The sequence below is a fragment of the Jaculus jaculus genome, chromosome 5 (assembly GCF_020740685.1).
Source record: "Jaculus jaculus isolate mJacJac1 chromosome 5, mJacJac1.mat.Y.cur, whole genome shotgun sequence".
Lineage (NCBI taxonomy): Eukaryota > Metazoa > Chordata > Mammalia > Rodentia > Dipodidae > Jaculus > Jaculus jaculus.
The window spans coordinates 24,056,936-24,072,643 of record NC_059106.1 but is presented as its reverse complement, the minus strand read 5'-3'; the positions used below and the strand labels follow the sequence as shown (position 1 = coordinate 24,072,643).

Here is a 15,708-nt window from a genome sequence, read left to right as displayed (position 1 = left end):
CTTACCATGCATGCATGCATGAGGACCTAATTTGTATCCCCAGCACCCACATTAAAAAAAAATAATAAAATACCAGCTAGGCATGGTGGCACACCTTTAATTCCAGCACCTGGGAGGCAGAGGTAGGAGGATCACCATGAGTTCGAGGCCACCATGAGACTACATAGTGAATTCCAGGTCAGCCTGAGCTAGAGTAAAACCTTACCTCAAAAAAAAAAAAAACCAGATGTGGTGATGCATGGATGAAATCCAGTGCTGGGGAGGCGGAGACAGGGAATCCCTAAGGCTAACTGCCAAGCTAGTCTGCTCAACCCTCCATCTCTAGGCTCAGTGACAGACTTCATTCTCAAAAAAATGTGGGAAGCATCTCGGCCTGGTGGTGCACACCTTCAATCCCAGCAGAGGAAGGAGGTAGGAGGATCTCTGAGAGTTCGAGGCCACCCTGAGAGTACATAGTGAATTTCAGGTCAGCCTGGGCTACAGCCAGACTCTACTTCAACCCCCACCCCCCAAAAGCGGGAAGCAACAAAGGAGGATACCTGATGTTGACCTCTGGTCTCCACATGCACATGAATATACATGTGCACGAGCAGCCACACACATATGAACACATACACACACCACTCATACATACACACGACCAAAAAATAAAACAAGAAGAAAGGGTTAAAAGGGGCAGGGGAGATAGCTCAGTCAGTTTGTGGTAACTCAGTCTGCTTACCACACAAACATGAGGACCTGAGTTTGATCCCCAGTACCCATGTAAAATGCGGAATGTGGTGACATGCCTGTAATTCCAATGCTGGCAATGTAGAGATAGGCAGTCCCTGGGGCTCCATGGTCAGTCTAGCCTGCTTAGTGAGCTCTAAGCCAATGAGAGATCCTGTCTCAATGCCGGGTGTGGTGGCGCACGCCTTTAATCCCAGCACTCGGGAGGCAGAGGTAGGAGGACCGCCAAGAGTTCGAGGCTACCCTGAGACTACATAGTGAATTCCAGGTCAGCCTGAGCCAGAGTGAGACCCTACCTCGAAAAAAAAAAAGAAAAGAGAGATCCTGTCTCAAAAAGATGGATATTGTTCCTGAGGATGACACCCAAGGTTATCCTCTGACCTCCACACACATATTCACATATATAAAGGCACACCTGTACACACACATGCACGTGCGCACGCGTGCGCGCACACAGGCCCACGCAAAAAGAGGAAAGGTTGATTTTTGGTTCATGGTTTCAAGGCCAGGGTCAGTAATCTCTATGGCTTCAGGCCCATGGGGAGGCAGCACAGGCAGGAGTATAGGCAGCCTGAAGCAAGTCAAGAAACAGAAAGGGCCTGGGGCTCCAATCATATCTTCCTCTAGCGCCCAACAGCCTAACTTCCTCTCGCTGGGCCCTAGCGCCTAAGGCATCAGAGACTGGGACCAAACCTTCAACACATGGGTTTTTGGTGACACTGAAGATCCTATTAAGAGGCCTCTTTCTCCTTCCTACCAGAAACGTGTAAATAACAATGGAATAACACGAGCAGAGATGCCTTGCATCAGTACCACAGCTGAAGTTATTGCTGAAACCAGCAACATAAACCTTATGCTGCTGAGACGTCTCCCCAGCAGCTATTTGTAAAGTCACTTGACCGTGCGGGGAAGACACGGGACACAGTACAGGTGGGGAGGGACCATGGACACTGCAGATGCGGTCACGCTGGCAGTCCCCACTGGTGCATCTTACCTCGTCGTACATGAACTGCAGCGTCAGGGCTGACTTGCCGACGCCTCCGCTGCCCACCATGATGACCTTGTGAAGCGCCAAGGAGCTCTGGCTCTTGCTCTTGTTTGCAGCCATCCTGCTGGTCCTCGGAGGAGGTGACACAGAAAAAAAGACCCGGACGGAGAGCTGCTGGTGACACACAGAAAGTTAGAGGTGGTGTGCCTTCCACCCAAATGAAATCCAATGACATCCCTGCACTTTGGGAAAGCCCAGCCCAGACATTCCAACAGAAAAGGAATCCGCTTAGGCTGCAGGTGACAGAAAGACCCTCTGATCCTCAGAACCCTCCAGAAGTCACTTACTCAAGCAGAATCTAGGTCAGAGTGAAGCAGAGATGAAAAAGGGGGAAACGGGGACAAGGGAGATGGCTTAATGGTTAAGGCACTTGCCAGCAAAGCCAAAGGACCCAGGCTTGATTCCCCAGTACCCACATAAAACTGGATGCACCAGGTGGCACATGCATCTAGAGTTCATTTGCAGTGGCTAGAAGCCCTGGTTTGCCTATTTTCTTTCGTTTTCTCTCTTCTTTCTTTCTCTCTCTCTCTCTCTCTCTGTCAAACTAATAAATTAATTTTTTAAAGGAGAAATGGGAGTATTCCTCCTACGCCTATATCACTGGGGGGGGGGGTCATGTGAGGACCCTGTTACTAAAAGTCTATTCTTCCACCACACAGTCTCTTAGAAGCAGAGGGACCAAACTGCAAATTACATGCCGTGTGCTTTTAAAAATTACTTTTGGAAGCTCCAGACCCAAGTGCCAAGTTGTGCACCTGGCTTTACGTGAGTACTGGGGGTCTGAACCTGGGCAGGCAGGTTGTGCAAGCAAGTGCCTTTAACCACTGTGCCACCTCCCGGGCCCTGCTGCGGTTTGAATGTGAAACTTCCCCATGGGCTCACGTATGTAAGCACCCTTGTTCCCCAGCTGTGGTGGTATCTGGATAGGAGAGCTCTGCTAAAGGAAGTGGTCACTGGGGGCTAGCCTTGAGGTTTAATAGCCTGACCCAACTTCTTGTTGGCCCCCTGCTTCCTGAGTATGCGTGGCTGGCCAACCTCCAGCTCCTGCTATCACCACACCTTCTCTGCCAAGATAGACTGTCTCCCTCTGAACATGAAAGTTAAAATAAGCTCTTCTTCCTTAAGCTGCTTCTTAGCAGGTACTGGTCACAGTGTGAGGAAAGTAACTGGCATAGTCCCATTCATTCCCTACTACTTCCAAATCAACTGCCACAGGAGGCGCAGTTTGAAGCCCGCCACCCCTGGCTCTGGATCCTCACCCCTTCTTGTTCTCCCTCCCTCCCTCTGTCTCTCCCTCACTCACATACTCCATGTAGATGGAGGAGGTAAAGTGAAGAGGAACACACAATGAGGTTTTTTTGTTTGTTTGTTGGTTGGTTGGTTGTTCAAGGTAGAGTCTCACTCTAGTTCAGACTGACCTGGAATTCACTACGTAGTCTCAGGGTGGCTTTGAACTCACGGCGATCCTCCTACCTCTGCTTCCCGAGTGCTGGGATTAAAGGCGTGCACCACCACGCCCAGCTGAGTTTTTTTTATAGTAAGTATCACTTTGTGACAAAGGACAGAATTAAAAGACACATAATTACTACTCCAGATATATTTAAGGAAATACACTAAAATTAGTTTGGAAAAAAGATAAGGAACAACTTATTAGTCCAAGTCAGCTTGGCCTCCTCAGTAGAATGAAATGAGTAGCACAACTGAGCCTTCTGGGAGACCAAGCGTTCCCAGGAGGTAAATATAACAGAACTTGGACCCTGTTCTAACCCACATGTAATCCTTTAACCAATTTAGGGGGTGGGGCTATCTCCCATACACCTCACCCAAAGAAGAAAGGCCAGTGCATTCGTGTGTCTCATGGGCCCAAGTCTGTTTTCTTATCTGCAAAGATCGAACACCACCCACCATGAGGGACAGTTCTGAGAACATGTGAAAGGCCCAGCATGGGCCTTGCACACAAGAGGAACGGGATGAAAGGGTTGTGCATCTGTCTACTTTTAAGAGGGAACTCTCTTTCCTTTGTGTGTATGTGTGGCGGCTAGACACCTTGGGCATCACCCTTAGACACCATCTACCTTTGCTGAGATAGAATCTCTCAGTGGCATGCCAAAGAAGATAGACTAGCTCACCAGTGAGCCCGATAGATCTCTCTCCTCCAAATAATATAATAAATATAAATATCTGAAATTAAACAAATAATTTTTTAAAAAAGAAAAGCACCTATGAACTGGGCATGGTGGCACACATCAGTAATCCCCACACTCAGGGAGCTGAGGTAGGAGGACAGTGAGTTCAAGGCTAGCCTATACAGTTATGAGACCCCCCCATCTCAAAAAAAGGGGGGACTGGAGAGATGGCTTAGTAATTAAGCGTTTGCCTTTGAGACCTAAGGATCCCGGTTTGAGGCGTGATTCCCCAGCACCCACGTAAGCCAGATGCACAAGATGGTACATGCACCCAGAGTTCGTTTGCAGTGGCTGGAGGCCCTGATGTGCCCATTCTTTCTTTCTTTCTCTTTCTCTCTCTCTCTCTCTCTCTCTCTCTCTCTCTCTCTCTCTCTCTCTCTCTCGGCCTTCTCTGTCTTTTTCTCTGTCTGTCACTCCCAAATAAATAAATAAATAATTTAGGAAAGACAGACCGACAGAAAGACAAGGGCTGGAGAGATAGCTTGGTGGGTAAAGTGCTTGCTATGCAACTCTGAACAGCAGAGTTTATACTCCCAAACTGTATGTAAACACTGTAGTGGGCTTCTGTCATCTCAGGGCACATATACAATGAGAAGAGAGGAAACAGGAGCCTTTCTAGAAGCTTGAGAATAGAGTGGTAAACAAGAGACCCCACGTCAAACAAGGACCAACATCTGAGAATTGTCCTCTTCCCTCTAGACATGCCCCGTGACACACGTGCCCACACACGAACACATACATCATAGGTTTTTAAAAAACCTATGATCCTGCCACCCCAAGATTGTCACTGTATTCTGATGTTGAATTTGTTCTTTTTTGATACAGGGTCTCAATGTACCACTAAAGTGAGCCTGGAACCTGCTCTGTAGCCCAGGCTAGCTTTGAACGCACAGTGCTCTTGCCTCAGCTCCCCAAGCACTGGCATTACAGGCATGGGCCACCAGGCCTGGCCCCAATAGTCATCATTCATTGTGTGTGTTCCTTGCAGGTATTTCCATTTAGATATCCCTATATTTAAAAACTATTTGAGATTGTATGTTAAATCTCCTTCACTATATAAAAATGTATAAAAGCCAGATGTGGTGGCGCACGCCTGAACTTTCAGCACTCAGGCGGCCGAGGAATGAGGATGGCTATGAATTTGAGACCAGCCCGGGGCTACTGAGTGATTCCAGGTCAACCTGGGATAAAATGAGGTCCTACCTTGAAAAGCAAAACCAAATGTACAGAAAAAAATAGGTCTTTTTTCTGAAGCAGGAGAGCTGGATGTAGCTCATCCTTTTCTTGATGAGGCACAACGATCCTCACACTCACCCAACAGCTCGGCCTGCGGGAGCCAAGGCTGTAGGTCTGTCCATCTGCTCCCACCTTTGCCTTCACCAAACACTCGCCCCTCTCCTCCGCTGCTAATTATGTACCTTTTAATGAGTGAGCTAAGCAATTAATTGGATAATTAAGTGCATTTGAATGGGGACAAAAATAGAGTATGTGGAACGAGGAATAGGTCTGACCCTAAGGCTTCGGGGTAGGAATGAGAAGCTACGCTGTCCTCGATTCTGGCTACTAGGCATTTCCTATGGAGCTGGGACTGGCAATGGCACTGCAGCCCCAGGCCATCAACATGTCCCCTACCTCCTTGGAGAAAGTCTTGTTTCTGTGAACTTTGGGAAATTAGACAAAGGTTTGTTCAGGCTGAGGGTGGGAAGTCCTTTTAAACACAAGCACACATCCGATGCTTCTCTGAAAGAAATAATCAATAATAATGGTTATTCAATATTAATAGAAGGTTAATACACCTTCCAATATCCAAAATAGGGCCTGAGAGGCTTGAGAGGTGGCTTATCTGTTAAGGCGCTTGCCTGTAAAGCCTACGGACTCATGTTCGACTCTCCAAGTCCCACATAAGCCAGATGCGCAATGATGCAAGCACACAGGTGCACAAGGGAGCGCAGGTGTCTAGAGTTTGATTATAGTGGCTAGAGGCTCTTGCACACCAATTCTCTCTCTCTCTTCCTCTCACATTAAAAGACAAAACAGGGATAAGATGTAGCTCTTTTGGTAAAGTGCTTGCCTAGCATCAAGTGCTGGGTTTGATCCCCAGGACTACATAAACTACTGGGTGTGGTGGCACATGCCTTTAATCCCAGCACTCAGGAGGCAGAGGCAGGAGGATCACCAAGAGTTTGAGGCCACCCTGAGATTACATAGTTAATTCCAAGTCAGCCTGGACCAGAGTGAGAACCTACCTCGAAAAACAAAACAAAACAATACAAAAAAAAAAAAAAAAATTCCAGTCGGGCGTGGTGGTGCACGCCTTTAATCCCAGCACTCAGGAGGCAGAGGTAGGGGGAATCGCCATGAGTTCGAGGCCACCCTGAGAATACAGAGTGAATTCCAGGTCAGCCTGGGCTAGAGTGAGACCCTACCTCGAAAAAAAAAAAAAAAAAACCTTCCCCGGCAATCCAGCACTCAGGAGGCAGAGGTAGGAGGATAGCCATGAGTTCAAGACCACCGTGAGACTACATAGTAAATTCCAGGTTAGCCTGGGCTACAGTGAGACCCTACCTAGAAAAAAAAAATTCCCCTATGGGCCGGGCATGGTGGCACACACCTTTAATTCCAGCACTTGGAAGGCAAATGTAAGAGGATCACCATGAGTTCAAGGCCACCCTGAGACTACATAGTGAATTCCATGTCAGCCTGGACTAGAGTGAAACCCTGCCTTGAAACACAAAAATTCCCTTAGGGGCTGGAGAGATAGCTTAGTGGTTAAATGCTTGCTTATGAAACCTAAGGATCCCCACTTGAGGCTCAATTCCCCAGTACCCATGTAAGCCAGATGCACAAGGTGGCACATGCATCTGGAGTTCATTTGCAGAGGCTGGAGGCCCTGGTAAGCCCATTCTCTCTGTCTCATTCTCTTTCTGTTGCTCTCAAATAAAAATGTCCCCTAAAATTAGATCTGCAACAAATCAGCACTGCTATGTTGCTGAGGAAATTTGTTTTAGGGGTTTCTGCTCCACAACTAATACCCACCCCCAAATACCTAGATTAACAAAACCAGAACACAAACTTTGAAGCCTCATCTTGTAAGCACTCTGACTGGTGTAGGTGACGCATGCCTATTAATGCCAGCACTTGGAGGCTGAGGCAGCAGGATCAGGAAGTCAAGGTCAGCCTAGGCTACAAAGTGAGACCCTGTCTTGGGTGTGGAAATAAGCAAGAGCTGGGGAGATGGCTACGGGGGTATGGTAAAGTGCTTGCTGCACAAGCATGAAGACCAGAGTTCTGACCCCCAGAACCCACATAAAAATGCCAAGCATGGTCGTGAACACCTGGAATTCCAGCACTGGGGAGGTGGAGACAGGGGATCCCTGGGCTCACTGGCTAGTCAAGCCCGATCAGTGAGAGAGCCAGTCTCAAAGAATAAGGTAAAGATGGACTGAGGATAACACCCAAGGTCTACCTCTTGTTTTCAAACACACACACCCATACACGCATGCACACATGCACACACTCAAAGTCACCCACACATATAACATGTAAACACCCACAGACACTCAAAATACAAAAAGGTAAAACAACAAAGTACTTTTTCCACTCTGGATCTCTGCACACGCATCCGGCCGCCAGGACTCCCTTCCTCCACAGGAGCATCTGAAAATTCACACTCTGCTGAGACACATCCCCAAGACACCATGCCGACAGGAAGTGGAGAATTTCTTCCCAGACAGGGCCTGTCTCTCACCCCCATTCATCTTTGTGAGCTCCTGACCCCCTGCTGCCTAGGGGTGCTCAATACTGGATAGATAAAAACCAGAACCATTAAAAACAAACAAACAACAACAACAAAAAAAAAAGAGCCAGCTTCTCCCTCTGGTTTGAGGCCTCGGGAGACTGAGTGACAGGCCAGCTCTGATCTGTTCACTACCTGGTAATCTGGACTACAAAGCAAGAAGAAATAGTGGAAGGAATCTGGAATCTGAAAGCTCAGATTTTTTTTTTTTTTTTATGTACTTATGAGCTGTGGAGATGGCTCATTCACTAAAGGGTTTGCCATGCAAACATGAGGACCTGAGTTCAGATCTTCAGACTGCACAAAACTTCCCAGAAACTGATCACATCAGTGTCACTGACAAACTTCATGAGATTAGCTCCAATGAAGGCCCTTTTTGTCTGCACTCATTCATTCATTCACTTATTGAGATGGGATCTCATGCATCCCAAGCAGGCTTTGTGCATGCCAAGCAAGCATGCTACCAACTGAGCTATATGCCAAGCCCCTCCCCTTTAAACAGCATGCGCAGCAATTGTGAGAGCAGGGGCCCCAGATCCCACTGTGAAAGCCTCTTGGCAATGCCTGCCCTTCTAGATTTGGGAGCTCCTCTCCCCTCAGCTCAATCCTCCGCAGCTCTCTGGGCTTGCAGGCTCTTTGTCCTTTGCCAGGCTTTAAAGCTCAGGCTGGCAACCTTCTTAGCCCTCAGCGCCCTTCCCAGGGCAGCACATCCATTCCAGTGCATTCCCTTGCACTGTCAACCTGGAGGACAGAGCCCAAACGCCTCGGCCTTCCTGCTGGAGTGGGCCTTCTGGCTGCCTCACAAGAACCTCAGACTCAGCGGTCCTGAAATGGATCTCTTCATTCATCCCCTTGAATTCGGCGTCTCAGCAGGGCATGGTGGGTCCTGCCTCTAACCCCAGCACTCAAGATATAGAGACAGGAGAATCACTGCAAGTTCAAAGCTAGCCTTATCTACATAGTTCAAATCCACTCAGGACTACACAGTAAGATCTTGTCTCCAAAAGCAAAGCAATTCAAGTATGGTGGTGCACGCCTTTAATCCCAGCACTCAGGAGGCTGAGGTACGAGGATCGCTGTGAGTTCAAGGCCAACCTGAGACTACAAAGTGAGTTCTAGGTCAGCCTGGGCTACAGTGAGACCCTGCCTCTAAAAAAGGAAAAGGAAAAGGAAAAAAAATAAAAAGCAAGGCCTGGGGAGATGGCTCAGTGGGTAAAGTGCTTGTCACACAAGCATGAAGACCTGAGTTTGAGTTTGGATCTCCAGCACACGCGGAAAAGGCAGGAGTGGCAGCATGTGCCTGTAATCCCACTGCTGGGGAGGAAGACACAGGGGAGCTCCAGGGCTTTCTGGCTAACTAGTCTAGCCGAATTGATAAGTTCTGGATTTCGTGATAAAAGACCATGTCTCAAAAAAAAAAAAAAAAAATAGGGCTGGAGAGATAGCTTAGTGGTTAAGGCACTTGCCTGCAAAGCCAAAGGGCCCAGGTTCAATTCCTCAGATGCACAAGGTGGTGCATGTGTCTGGAGTTCATTTGCAGTGGCTGGAGGCCCTGGCACACTTATTTTCTCTCTCTTCCCCCATCCCTTTCAAATCAATAAAATATTTTTATAAAAATAAATAATTAAATAAAGTGGAGAAGTGATAGAGGAAGACATCTGACATCAACCTCTGGCCGCCACACACTCATCCACACACATCTGTGTGCACCAGCACGCATGTCTGCTCACACACATATGAACATGCATACATACACATGCAAAACAACAAAAGGAAACAAAGTCCAGACAAGATTTTCTGCACCGACCTTTGAGGCCATGTAGCAGAGAGAGAGGTGGAGTCAGTGTGAGATAAGACTGGAGTAAGAGCCATGTCATATATTGGAGTGCTCTGCTGCAAAGGCAATGGAGAGCTCCCAGAAAAAAACTGGGTGACAAGATTAGACATGTGTGTTGAACAGATTACTCGGGGCTTGGCTGAATGTTTGCCTAGCATGCACGAAGCTCTGGGTTGGACCCCAGCACTATATCAACCTGGTGTGGTAGCACATGTTTGCAGTCCTACCACTCAGGAGATGCAAGCAGGAGAATCAGAAGTTCAAGATCATCCTGGGCTACATAGATAGCTTGGGGTCAGCCTGGACCACGAGACCCCATCTCAACACACAAGCATACATACACACACAGACTGCCAACAGCCCTCCACTCACGTCACTCGCGCTGTCCCATCCCCATTACACCAGCTTGGTCTATGTACTGGTACTTTGAATGATGGTCACTTCCAAGATTAAATGCCAAGAAATCGCAGCTTCCATCTTGACCGGTATCATATTTATTCTCACATGTTCTCTCTCTAGTTCTGGGGAGAATGTACACTGCCACCTTGTGAGGTAACTGGATGACAGAGCACCCTTGGGTGTGGAACTGAGAACCGAGGACCCCAGCCAACAGCCACGGAGTGTGCCATCTTAGAAGCAGACTCTCCCACCAAACCTTCAAATGACTGCAACTTCAGGAGCAATCTCGAGCCCGAGCCACCCAGTCAACTTTTCCCAGATTCCTGAACTTCAGTCACCAAGTGTCTTTCTTGCACATGGCCCAGGAGGTGCTGTTTAAAGCAGCCACAGCCGTGTTGGTAGTGGAGACCAGTGGCAGAGAGCGTGCCTAACATGCAGAAGGCCCCAGCTTCAGGCCCCAGCAGTGGGGCAGAGGTGTGGGAGAAGAAATAATTGGAGTCAATAAAAAAGAGGGACTCGGGCTGAGGAGATAGTTCAATGGGTTAAGGGCTTGCCACGAACCAAGGTTCAAATCTCCAGTACCCACGTAAAAATGCCAGGTGTCAGCACACACTTGCAAACACAGTGCTGGGGAGGTAGAGACAGGAGGATTCCTAGGGCTTACTGACAACCTAGTCTAACTGAATCAGTGAGCTTCAGTGAGACCCTGACTCAAAGAATAAAGTGGACAGCAATTGAGGAAGAGACCCAGTATCGACTTCTGTTATGTTACCACATGAACATGCACACCACACACATATATAGATGCTAAAAAGTTGAGCTGGGGAGATGGCACAGCAGTTAAAGGCACTTGCTTGCAAAGCCTGCCATCCAGGTTCAATTCCTTACTACCTACATAAAGCCAGGTGCACATGTGGTGTATGTGGGGTTCATTTGTAGCAGCAAGGGGCCCTGGGATGCCGTGTGTGTGTGTGTGTGTGTGTGTGTGTGTGTGTGTGTGTGAAGTAAACAAATAAAAAAAATTTAAGGGCTGGAGAGATGGCTTAGCAGTTAAGGCGTTTGCCTGCAAAGCCAAAAGGAGCTTGGTTCAATTCCCCAGAGCCCACGTAAGCCAGATGCACAAAGTGGCGCACACGTCTGGAGTTCATTTGCAGTGGCTAGAGGCCCTGGCATGTCCATTCTCTCTCTCTTAAATAAATAAAATATTTTTTAAATGTTAAATATATTTCTAAATATTAAAAAATATTTTTTAAAAAAGAAGTGGGAGTCAGGCTCTTGGGCTGGGGAGAGGGATGTAGATGTAGCTCAGTGGCAGAGCATTTGTAAACACGAGGTCCTGGATTCAATCCTCAGCACAACAAAAGGAAAAAGTGATGCTGTTATATGTGATCTTACTGGAAACTGCCTTGCAGTTCATAGAGATAGATTTATTTATTTATTTGCAAGCAGAGAGATAGACAGAAGAGAGACAGGCAGAGACAGTGGGCATGCTGGGCCTCCAGCTGCCACAAATGGACTCCAGTTGCATGTGCCACTTTGTGCACTTGGCTTTACATGGGAACTGGGGAATCAAACTCAGGTCATTAGGCATGGCAGGCAAGCACCTTAACTGCTGAACTATCTCTCCAGCCCTGATGGTATTTTTCAATAGTATAGTTCTAAGTTGTTACAATGTCCAAATTTAGCTTTCAAAAAAGCCAATCCAATGATAGGACTTAGGGAAATGAGTGAGGAAGAATTTAGTTCCTGAATCCAGAGGTTTAGTGTGGGGTTGAGTGACTTGACACAAAGGATTATTTCAGCTCTCAAGAGTTGAATTTTTTTATTTATTTTTTTTTTTTGTCTTTTTGAGGTAGGGTCTTACTCTGGCCCAGGCTGACCTGGAATTCACTATGTAGTCTCAGGGTGGCCTTGAACTCACAGCAATCCTCCTACCTCTGCCTCCCAAGTGCTGGGATTAAGGGCCTGTGCCACCACGCCCAGCAAGAGTTAAAACTTTTCATGGAGTCTCAAGCCATCTTCAGCCAGAGAAAGAACCCTGAAGAGCTTCAAGGCAGGGACTGCAGAGATGGCTCAGTGGGCAAAGCATTTGTTTCACAAGCATGATGTCCAGAGTTCAGATCCCTAGCACCCAGGTAAAGTGAGACACAGTATCAGGTCTAATGCTCAAATTCTTACAGCGGAGTAGGAGGCGGAGTCAGGAGAATCCTCACAAGCTCACAGGCCAGCAAGTGTGATGTACCCAGAGGCACACAGGAGACCCCACCTCAAACAAGGTGGAAGGAGAGACTGACTTCTGAGGCTGTCTCTGATCTCCACACATGAACCACATATACAGAGAGAGGGAGAGACTTAACAAGAACTTCAAGGCAAGAATTGAGAACTTTTGGATTCCATCCACAGCACCACATAAAATAGACAAAAAAGGAAAAAGAAGCAGGAAAGAATTGCGAAATTTTCTTCTACTCTACCTTCTAACAAGACCTCTTCAGATTCCACTTGAGGCTCCTTGTTTTCTTATCTTTACATAGCTAGGTCCCATTTTCAAAAGAAAAAGGTATCTAGTAATTACACCCACACATTTTCCACACAGAATCCTGGAAAAACATCTCCTCAGGCACAGGAAAACCTTGCTGGGAACTCAGATAAGAGCAGCCACGGTTTCCAGTAGGAAATAATGTGAATAGAATGGAAGGAAAAGGGCTGGGAATGCAGCTCAGAAGTAGAATGTGTGCTTAGCTGTACAGACCCTAAGTTCAACTTCTAGAACAAAAAAAAGTAAAAACTCAGATGTGGTCAGGATAAAGCAGCTTGGCTCATGTAACTAAAACTACACACAAAGGAGCGTGCCCTGGCTTCTTCCTAGTTGCTACTGTAACACAGACCTGAGACATTTCACTTCAAAAGGTTTTTGCCTCCTCACTCTTTCTATCAAACAAACAAATAAATATTTTTTTTTCAAGTTTCGGGCTGGAGAAATGGCTCAGTGATTAAGAAACTTGCCTGAAAAGCCTAAGGACCCAGGTTTGATTCCCAAGTACCTGTATGATGCCGGATGTACACAGCGACCCATGTGCCGTGTTTGGAGTTTGCAGCGTGTGCCCATTCTCTTCGTTCTTTAGTATTTTTTTGGAGGGGGGAGGGATTCAAGGTAGGGTCTTGCTTTAGCTCAAGCGGACCTGGAATTCACTCTGTAGTCTCAGAGTGACCTCAAACTCATGATGATCCTCCTACCTAGGCCTCCCAAGTGCTGGGATTAAAGGTGAGTGCCATCACACCCGGCCTCATTCTTTCAAACCAATCAAAAACAAAAGGGTTTTGCTTAAAGTTTCAGTCCATGGTCCATTGGCATGGTGCTTCTGGACCTGAGGCAAGGCCATAATACATCAAGGTGGGAGTGCACCACAGGGGAAGGAAGGTGTCTACTTCATGGTGGGAGTGCACCACAAAGGCAGGCTTTCACCTCATGGTGGCTAGGAAGTACAGGCAGGAAAAGGCCATGGTCCCCAAATATTCTTCGGGGGCATGCTCCAGAGATTTAATCCTCCCATTAGGCCCCACCAACTCCCAACAGTGCCACAGCCTTTTTTTTTTTTTTTTTTTTTTTTTTTCTTTTCAAGGTAGAGTCTCACTCTAGCTCTGGCTGACCTGGAATTAATTCTGTTTCTCATGGTGGCCTCGAACTCACGGCAATCCTTCTACCTCTGGGTAGAAGTGCTGGGATTAAAGGCATGTGCCGCCTCACCCAGCATGCCACAGCCTTTTACATCATGGGACCACTTTACCCCACCAATCCCACTCACACAGAGCCCCTTTAATTATTCCCTACTGCATTAGCTCCATGCAGTGTAGACAACTATCATCACCTTCTTACAGTTATTGATGCTGGAGTTCAGAGAACAAATAAACTATGCTCCCAGGGCTGGGGATGTGGCTCCGTGGATAGGATGCCTGCCTAACATGTACAAATCCCTGAGTTTGATCCTCAGCATGGCATCACTGGGCTGTGGTGGTGCAAACCTATAATCCCCGGCCCTTGGGACTTGGAGGCAGGAGTATCAGAAGAAGTTTAAGGTCATCCTGAGCTTACCCAACAGGTTCTAGACCAGCCTGGGCTATATGAGACCTGGAAGAAACATACTCCAGACCACAGCACGAAAAGTTCAAAAACCAGCATCCAAATTAGGCCTTCAACTGAACACTCACTCCCCTTCTTCTCAGTACTGAGCCACGCCTCTCCTGGTCACACCACTTCTCACATCTTTGATACTGTGTTTCTGGCTTAAGCAACACCACCTGAGGTTTCCATCCAAGAATCTTGCTCTTCTTAGAACGTCACCCAGATACACTGCCCGCTGTGACCATCGGTGCCTACCAAGCCATCCCCGAAACTTAAAAGAAGTTAGGGAAATGGGACGGAGCAGGCAAGTCATGGGAAACTCCAATGAACAATCAGTCCACCAGCGGCCAGTGGCACTTCTCCTTAGAAGACACCACCGGATAAGATCAGAATTCCAAGGTTTCTAGTACCCACTGGAAAATGAGCAGAGAGGAAGGACGCCGGCTCCAGCGAGCACTCGGGGCCCGCGGCTCTGAACTGCACAGGAACAGCCCCTGCACGACACGAGGGCGACCGAGACGCCGGGTCGGCCAGCGTGGGTTACAGCCAAGCCCCTTCCAGAACGGCAGGCGGAAGGCACAGTGCAAAACGGGATCAGAAGAAATAAGCAACAAACTACACCCAAACGAAACACCCAAACTCTTGGAACCCGACCCCAAGCCACCCCAGGTACAAGTTGCTACGGTTAAAAGAAGTTTTCGCAACATTTTAGAGCTCTTCGCCGTCCGAAGGGACTCAAGGAAGTGGACCATCTCGGGCTGGAGGCCCGAATTTTCAGGCAGGAAGTGGCCATTTGTAGGAAAAGGGAAGGAGAGGCGACAAGGGAGAGGCTGGGGCGCCGCCCCCATTTCCTCGGTTCCAGGCCGAACTGGGAGAGGCCCCGGGCCCTCCCGGGGGGCACCTCCCAGCCAAGTGGGGACGCAGCCCGGGTGTCGCCCTCCTCCGGCCTCGGAGAGCGAGCGATCGACGAGTCCCTGGCGTGGGGCGCACGGGGACAGGAGGCCTGCGAGCCAGCGCACCCACTTCCCCGGCCGGGGTGCATCCCGGGCCCCCGGGTCCCTGCGGGGCGCAGCACCCCTCCTTACCTGGGAACCCGGCACGGCGCGCGCAGCCTCGGCTGTCCGCACCCGGCCCCGCCGCTCTTAAGCGCGCCCCGCCCCCTCCCGGGGCCGGACCCCAGCCTTCCCCAGCCGATTTGTCATTGAGCAGCCCCAGCTCGCTTCCCCACCCCCCGGAGCGCGCCCCCGGCGTCGTCCAGGCAACCCCGCCTCTCGAGAGCGCGCCCTCCCTTCCGCTACCCCCGCCTCCTCTCAGAGGCCACGCCCCCATCTAAGGAATTCTGGCCAATAAGAAGCTACCTCCGGTCAAGGGGCGTGGCCAGAGGGCCTGCCCCGCCCGCCTCCAGTTCCTCCTTTTCCCAGCCGGGCTGGGCGCGCTGCACGTGACCGCTGCTGCAGTGGAGGAGCTCCGACTAGTCTGGGGACGCCGGGCGTGGGCGGGAGGAGCGGCGCGGCAGGGCGTGCAGCGTGAGTCAAGGCCAGGCCAAAGTAGTGAAAAGCAAAAGGGAGGGACAGAGCTGATGTACAGAAGCCG

General features: G+C 48.9%; 1 protein-coding gene across 3 annotated transcripts in view; it reads right to left on the bottom strand.

Annotated features, from left to right (window-relative positions):
• Positions 1 to 15,305, bottom strand: part of Ralb (RAS like proto-oncogene B) — a 38,406-nt gene extending 23,101 nt beyond the window's left edge. Inside the window, exons 1-2 of one of the 3 annotated variants that reach the window (XM_045149882.1) lie at positions 15,201 to 15,305; positions 1,724 to 1,891 (exon numbers count right to left, since the gene is read on the bottom strand). In XM_045149882.1, coding sequence (XP_045005817.1) covers positions 1,724 to 1,837 — 114 coding nt within the window. In that variant the 5' untranslated portion in view covers positions 1,838 to 1,891; positions 15,201 to 15,305. Of the gene's footprint in view, positions 1 to 1,723; positions 1,892 to 5,595; positions 5,667 to 15,200 lie in introns of those variants that run through there. The other 2 variants (XM_045149880.1, XM_004659742.2) reach the window with 2 other exon arrangements.
• Positions 15,306 to 15,708: the final 403 nt, after the last annotated feature.